We start from the raw sequence: 8,646 nt of genomic DNA, 5'->3' as shown, positions 1-8,646 counted from the left end.
CCCATTTATAATAGCTACAAGTAAAATACTTAGGAATAAATTTAAACCAAAGAAGTGAAAGATCTCTGCAATAAAAAGTACAAAACATTGATGCAAGAAATTGAAGAGGACACAAGAAAAAAGAACGACATTGCATGTTCATGGATTGGAAGAATCAATATTGTTTAAATGTCCATACTACCCAAAGCAATCTACAGATTCAGTGCAATCCTTATCAAAATACCAATGACATTCTTCACAGAAATAGAAAAAAAAAAATCCTAAAATGTATATGGAACCACAAAAGGCCCAGAATAGCCAAAGCTATCATGAGCAAAAAGAACAAAACTGGGGAGGCCACATTATTTGACTTCAAATTATACTACAGAGCTATAGTAACCCAAACAGCATGGTGCTGGCATAGAAACAGACACATTGACCAATGGAACAGAGTAGAGAACCCAGAAATAAATCACTACATCTACAGTGAGCTCATTTTCAACAAAGGTGCCAAGAACATATGTTGGAGAAAGGACAGTCTCTTCAATAAGTGGTGCTGGGAAAACTGTATATCCATATACAGAACAATAAAACTTGACCTCTATCTCTCACCATATACAAACATCAAATCAAAATGGACTAAAGACTTAAATCTAAGACCTGAAACTATGAAACTACTAAGATAAAATATTGGGGAAACTCTCCAGGACATTGAAGTGGACAAAGATTTTTAAGGAATACCCCACAAGTGCAGGCAACTGAGGGAAAAATAGAGAAGTGGGATCACACAGATTAAAAATCTTCTACACAGAAAAGGAAACAATCAACAAAGTAAAGAGACAATCCACAGAATGGGAGAAAACATTTTAAGACTTCCCAGCTCCCAAGGGATTAATAACCCGAATATATAAGTAGCTCAAACAATTCTATAGAAAAAAAATCTATCCAATTTAAAAATGAGCAAAAGATCTGAATAGACATTTTTTCAAAAGATGACATACAAATGGCAAACAGGTATACTCTACATCATTGATTATCAGAGAAATGCAAATCAAACTACAATGAGATATCATCTTATCCCAGTTAAAATGGCTTTTATCCAAAAGACAGGGAAAAATAAATGCTGATAAGAATGAGGAGAAAAGGGAAGCCTTGTACACTATTGGTTGGAATGTAAATTAGTGCAAGCACTATGGAGAACAGTTTGGAGATTCATCGGGAAACTAAAAGTAGAGCTACCATATGGTCCAGCAATCCCATTTCTAGGCATATACAAAGGAAAAGAAATTAGTACATTGAAGAGATATCTGCACTACCATGTTTGTTGCAGCACTGTTTACCATAGGCAAGATTTGAAAGTAACCTAAGTGTCCATCAACAGATGAATGGATAAAGGAAATGTGATAACATATATAAAATGGAGTACTATTCAGCCATTAAAAAATGAGATCCTGTCATGCGCAACAACATAGATGGAACTGGAGGTCATTACGGTAAGTGAAATAAGCCAGGCACAGAAAGATGAACGTCACATGTCCTACTTATTCATAAGATATAAACATTAAAATAACTGAACTCATGAAGATGGAGAGTGGAAGGATGGTTACCAGAGGCTGGGAAGGGTAGTTGGGGAAAAGAGGGGGTGAGGATAATTAATACGAGCAAAAATGTAGTTAGATAGAATGAATAAGATCCAGTGTTTGATAGCACAACAGGGTGACTACAGTCAATTAATTTATTGTGAATTTAAAATAATTAGAAGAGTATAATTGGATTTTTCTAACACAAGGAAAGGATAAATGCTTGAGGTGATGGATACCCCATTTACCCTAATGTAATTATTACACATTTTATGCCTGTATCAACATATCCCTCTCATGTACCCTATAAATATATCTACTTACTATGTACCCACACATTTTTTTTGAAAAGCTAAGATATAAGAGATAATTCTCATTGTTTTAAGCCCCTAGATTTTAGAGCCATTTGTAACACAGAAATAAGTAACTAATACACTGCATTTGGGGTGCCTCTGGAACATTTACATAAAACTTAGACATTTCTTATCCTATCAATATTGTAAACACTTTTAAAATCTGTTTTATAAGAAAATTTACATCAAGTGCTCTGTCAATTCTTGTCACTGCCACTATTTGTCAAAAAACTTTTGACTGTTTTGCTTTGCTTAACTTTGGTCAAGGAAGACAGGGAGAAAGGAAGGAAGAGAGAAAGGAAGAGAGGGTCTCCATTATGAAAACAATGGCAAGTGTAATTCCACTCCTGGATGGAGGGTGGTGGAATGATAGCACCTGTGTCCTCTGGCACACACATTGCAGCATCCCAATATCCTTTACAGGCATAGATGTGCCCTGTCAGGGTGGGCACGATGGCCCTAAAGACTGGCATTATGTCCGCTCCCACCATTTCCCCTGTCAAAAGAAGGTTGACTCTGACACCAAAAAATAACAGCTAGGTTGTGTTAAGAAATTTTTATTGTTTCCTTTGGATTTGTGATGAAAGCACATAAAATTACAAGTGGAAGAAACATCATGCCACAAAATTGCATAGAATTATTACAAAAATGTGAATTATGCATTTTAAATAATTTGAGATAGAAGAACCAAAATATGTACATTTTAAGAGCTTCAAATACTTTGTCCTATCTTTTTTTTCTTCTTAAAAGGCAAGAGTCACAATGTCCAATCCATCACAAACAATATTAACACAGTGCACAAGCGCAACATTAAATTCAAAGTAATGCAAGCAATGGCCCTTTTTTTGGAATTATTTAATGACACCTTATCTACTACAGGAGTATTAATTAATGTATGGTGATACTCAAATTTTAAAATGAAATGTAAAAAACCAAAAACACATGGCATGTCATTAGAACTTTGAAAATTGGTTTACATGGCCAAAACCATGCTATTCTCAGTAGTGTAAAGGTATCAGAGAGATACAGTCTAATTTAATACACAGCTCTACTCTCTATTATAGGAAAAACCACAGTACAGAATTTCACACATTCAACAAAGAACAAGGCAAATACATAAAGGCACAAAACTGCACATCATACAGACCCCTTTTCTTTATCTTAGTCTATTTCAAGTAATATTAATATTATTAAATGATAGTATCATTGTAGTAGTTTCAATGATGCAAGATGGACAGTGTTACACACTACCCCACAACTGCAAAAAGTGTCATTGTACAGATATAAAAATGTGATTACAGTAAATGGCCAAATACAAACATATTGTAAAATGACTAAATTCACTAAGATAATGAAATCCAACTACCAAAACAGTTTTGTGTAAGTCAAGGTTATTCAACTTTATTCTATCTCTGGACTAAAATGTGATACAATGTTCTGCAATAATCACCATTGTGTTTGGTTATGAATGCTATTATTAGTTCATTCTTCTTCAATTTCAGACAGTCTGTAATTTTGTTTATAAAAATGCAGCATTCGATTTTGACCATTCTTGCTTCTTTATGATTAATGCCTTTCTTTCAAAGTGCAAAAGTAGAATGATTTACAAAAGATTCTTTTTCAGTGGAAGTTGTTTTATTAAGTGTCTAATGACACTTAATAAACCCTTCAGATCAAAATATAATCATCTCCAAAGAGGATGTGATTTTCCCCTTACGTCTTAGTAGATGTGTTTTTTTTTAATCAAACACTGTTTCCTTATGTTTGAACTAAGCCTTCATTTTGATTAAAATTTAATTGTAATCTCTAGTTATTGCTTAAAGTTAAATAAAATAATTTTCATAAAAATATTAAATTCTTGAAACACAATTTTCAGGACACAACTGGTTTTTGCATTTTAAGATATTTCACAAAGCTACAATCAGGCAGGTTTATTTTAAAGTAAAATAAAACTGTGAGCATCTGGCTTCTGGGTTTTAACTTCAATGTTCATGTGTTACTCTCTAAGTTACATTTTTCTATATATTATTTTTCTTTTTTCAGAACTTTCAGTCATGCTTTTGATCAGTTTTACCTTGATATAATTTGTTTCTCTTATGCCATCTAAAATAGGAACTTATAAAGACACAGTTAAGTGAATTAAATATACTTAGTAAATATATAATGAAAGTTTTTTTATGTTAGAATAAAATAGAAATGTGTCAGACTTAAAAATTATGGAAGATACTAATAAATGTCCATATTTCTGTCCTAATGTTTTGACCATTAAAACAAGCTTAAAATCTGATACTTAACATCTAATTTTTGATCTTGCAAAATATAAATCAAATTCATATAATAAGTTCTAAATCTACTTCAGTTTGCATCAATGGCTCCATCAATTATTTCTTAGCATCTCCATATAATTTAACATCCATGTACTCTAGATGTTTGACCCTTTTCTTCTCTATCCATTTGTCCCTGAATTTGGTTTTAAGTCTTGTGGAAGAGATTTGGGTCACTGTCAATTAATAAGCACATATCTACACTCGTGTGTATGTATGTGTATATGCACTTACATGACTAAGTGGGTACATATATACATGGAGATAATACCTATCATTTACTTGTGGGTCTTTGTATTCTCTAGATAAATATTCAATCTTCCTCTCTATATTAAAAATAAATGAACCATAAAAAATGTCAAACAGCAAAATAACCACTGGAACCTGTTCATTCTGATTGAATATCTGCTTAACATATATCAGCTCAACTATTTTTATTCAACAGACCATTTGTAGTTATTTGATCATTTCAGGCCGATAATCAATGAATACCCAGACTTTGAGTGCAAATAGTCAATTCAAACAGCCAGCACCCTGTCTGGAAGTGTGCGGCCGACTTGCTCACGCAGCCAAATGTACAATCCATATTGCTAAGTCTTAGGATGGCTTCACTGGGCAAGGATACAATCAAGTGATTTTTTTTTTCAAATAGAAAACAAACTTATTTGAATCACTACAGTATCTAATAAAACCATGTCAGCAACAAATACATTGATGACTCTATGACAAATAAATTAGCAAACTGCAAGCCACCAGTGCTTGCAAAGCAAAGGATGAAACAATGTAATATGCACGTTGACTTGAAGATAATGGTAGTTGAGGGGCAGTTAGAAAAAAAAATGCTCAAAGTTGGCTGTTCAATAGTGTTAAATAATGCTATGCATTTCTCAAACTATTTCTATGACTTTGAAATATTTTACACCAGAGCTTCGAATAAAAACATGAGCTTGATTTTGTTCAAAGACACTGTCCTTCATTAAAAGTTCCATGGAGCCTGCAAGTTGCTTGCTTTGAATTTGCTATTGGAAAGAAAACAAAAATCTCACATACATGCATTCTTCACTAGCAGACCTGCGGAGGTTTCCACATGACACATGGAGCCTGGGCATGGGACTTCTTCACGGATTCCTCTGGAACTCTCCCTTTGATGTGGATTTTAGGCTAAGGGATGCTTCTCGGGAAGATGGTCCTGGGCAGTGATCTTTGTAATAAGAGAGAGTCCGATGACGCTGGAGTGGCCATGCAATTTCTGAAGGCCTGGCAGGAGCATTCACAGAGGAGTATCAAATTCTTTTCCTGGGATGTCTCCTCCCAGTTCCTCACTGGAGGGAGTCTTGTGGTTCACTTTTCCAGGGTCTGAGGACAGGGAGAGAGGGGCAGAACCGTGATTGCTGTCTTCACTGATCTTTCCTTTCATGGCTTCCTGCACGAATTCCAAAATCTCGAGGGGCAGTCTTTTGAATTTGTCTTGGTATTCTTGCTCCAGCTCCACCTGCAGCTGAGAGACATCAAGAGAGGAGATGACTTGAAGTTGTTTATGTTTCTATACCCACTCCCATAGAAACTCTCTGAAAGAGATATACAAAGGGGGCCGATGAATACATTAACTTAAAATATCATTCACTGGTCACCTATAGAGGAGATGTAACAAAGTTTAGTTGGACACATCATTTGTCTGTAGCTGAAAGTCAACTTCAAGTTATGTGTGGCACAATAAGGCTAAAGACTCAGAATAAGATGAATAGCGGTATCTACAAATGCACACACACACACACACACACACACACACACACACACACACGGGGCTTTTGAAAAAGGTGTCAGAGTCTGGGTGTGGTGGCTTACACCTGTAATGCCAGCACTTTGGGAGGTTGAGGTTGAGGCAGGTGGATTGCTTGAGGTCAGGAGTTTAAGACCAGCATGGGGTGAAACTCCATCTCTACTAAAATACAAAAATGAGCTGGATATGGTGGCGTGCGCCTGTGATCCCAGCACTTTGGGAGGTTGAAGCAGGTGGATTGCTTGAGGTCAGGAGTTTAAGACCAGCCTGGCCAACACAGTGAAACTCCATCTCTACTAAAATACAAAAATTAGCTGGGTATGGTGACGTGCACCTGTGATCCCAGCTACTTGGGAGGCTGAGGCAAGAGAATCGCTTGAACCCAGGAGGCAGTGGTTGCAGTGAGCTGAGATCGCGCCAGTGCACTCCAGTCTGGGTGACAGAGTGAGACTCCGTCTCAAAAACAAAAAACAAAAACAAAAACAAAAAAAAAGAAAGAAAAAGAGGAAAAGAAAGAAAGAAAGAAAAAGAGAAAAATGTGTCAGAAATAATATAAAATGATCTGAAGTTCTTGCATTTAGGGGTTGAGAAATATTGATAGGTGAGCGTTCCAAGGTCAGCCATGAACCTGGCTGGGGGAAGCTGAGAAGCTGAGTAGAGTAGACAGAGCAGTGTGGAGTGGACTTTGAGATGTGCAGCTTTAGTCAGAGGCCGGGAAGCCAGTGCTGGGGTCTAAGGAGCAGCTTGATGCATTTTCACAAAGTAAACAAACTCGTGTAACCAACTTGAACTTTTATTTTGACTTATTTTGCCACCTCTTTATTTTGATTCATTTTTCATTCTAATTTTTATTTGCCTTGTAAACTATTTTAGCTACCCTTTAAACTGTCTCTTAATGTGTCTATTTTATGCCCTGGAGAATTTTCAGATGTTTTAAAGTCCTGGAAGCCTTTCTTCAAATGGAGACTTACATGGATATCTTAGTCATAAAATAGTATAAAAGCTGGGATTCTCCGGTAGACAGGGAGAGAACGGGGGCAACAGGGAGAGTTGTCTGGTAGGGAGCTGTGCTGTGCTGAGTCCAAGAGAAAACCTTGAATTTTAAAGAAAATTATCTCTGCTTATCAATTGGTGAACAGGGAGAATAATCCTTGAAACACCATGCAAGGTTAAATGCTTCCCCTACACCTCCTTATTAGCTTGGAGGCAATTTTTAAGATATGGCCTTAAAACCTGGATTTTTTCCCCCTGCTTTTCAAACTTTAAGGTGCACACAAATCGCCTGGAATTTTGATCTTGATTCTGTCCTACTCAGGAGGCCTGAGTGGGGCCCGAGCTCCTGCATTTCTCAACGGCTCTTGGGGGATGCCAAGGTGGTTGATCTGCTTTGGCCACTCTGATAGCTCCCTGTCTGGGTTCTACTCTCAGCCCCGAGTTCTACTTTTTGTCTTGATCCTGGCTGTGCATCCTCCATCTGCAGCTTTCAGGGCAGCCTCTGGGGCTTGTTCTGATCCCTGGAATGCCAGGGTAAATTCAATCTCCGGACATCTGTCTTCCTGAGTCTTAGCCTCCTTCTAGACAGTGTCAGCAGCTTGGGAACATCCTCTTTAGTTCAACTCCTTTCACTCTCGCTTCCGTGACAGATAAATTTTGCTAATACTAAATTATTTAATTTATATTAAATGATCCCTTATCTATCCCAAAGTTCTGAAATCCAGAAGTTTCCTTTTTTTTCTTGCAAATTTGTGGCAGACTCATTGACATGAACTGATATTGGGATGATACTGATACATGAAATATGTATAATTTCATGTATCCCCTGTCATATGACTATTCATGAACTTAACTGGAGACATATTAATTTTTTTGATTTTGAGGATTACTCAGGTCTCCCTGGAGTGTTATGCTCATGGTATATGCATCACATTGCCTTTCTAAAATCAGAAAAGTTAAAATTCTGAAAAACAACAGGCTCCAAGAATCTCAGATAATGGATGATGGATCTAGTTTAAATGACTTGTTTTTTTTTTTCACATCAAAAGGTGTGTGACATGCACTTGTATGTTTATCATAGCATTATTCACAATAGCAAAGACATTAAATCAACCTAGGTGCCCATTAATGGTGGACTGGAGAAAGAAAATATGGTACTTATAACGTGGAATAGTAGGCAGCCATAAAAAGAATGAAATCATGTCCTTTGCAGCAACATGGATGCAGCTGGAGGCCATTATCCTAAGCAAATTAATGTAGGAACAGAAAACCAAATACCACACATTCTCACTTATAAGTGGGAGCTAAACATTGGGTATTCATGGACATAAATATGGCAATGATGGACACTGGGGACTAACAGAATGGGGAGAGGGAGTCAGGGACAAGACTTGAAAAACTAATTGCTGGGTACTATGTTTATTATTTTTGTGACAGGATCATTCGTATCCCAAACCTCAGCAACACACAATATACTCATGTAACAAACCTGTACATTTACCTTCTGAATCTAAAATAAAAGTTGAAATTTTAAAAAATTTATAAAAATTATTTAAATATCAAAGAAAAATAAAAATAAATAACAATAGAAAAAATAAGAATAAAAATAAAAATGGTATCTGGTAAAAATGGCTTAG

The 8,646-nt window shown here is 36.2% G+C and overlaps 1 protein-coding gene across 3 annotated transcripts in view; it reads right to left on the bottom strand.

Moving 5' to 3' along the window:
• Nucleotides 1–2,453: 2,453 nt before the first annotated feature.
• The window catches only part of PLCB1 (phospholipase C beta 1), a 750,426-nt gene continuing 744,233 nt past the window's right edge, over nt 2,454–8,646 (bottom strand). For 2 of the 3 annotated variants that reach the window (XM_024238987.3, XM_054541566.2), the window contains one exon: nt 2,454–5,734. In XM_024238987.3, coding sequence (XP_024094755.1) covers nt 5,507–5,734 — 228 coding nt within the window. In that variant the 3' untranslated portion in view covers nt 2,454–5,506. The remainder of the gene's footprint in view (nt 5,735–8,646) is intronic. The other variant, XM_024238989.3, reaches the window with a different exon arrangement.

Source organism: Pongo abelii, chromosome 21, assembly GCF_028885655.2.
Source record: "Pongo abelii isolate AG06213 chromosome 21, NHGRI_mPonAbe1-v2.0_pri, whole genome shotgun sequence".
Taxonomy (NCBI): domain Eukaryota; kingdom Metazoa; phylum Chordata; class Mammalia; order Primates; family Hominidae; genus Pongo; species Pongo abelii.
Note: the sequence above shows the minus strand (reverse complement) of the source record. Positions and strands in the feature narration are given on the sequence as shown.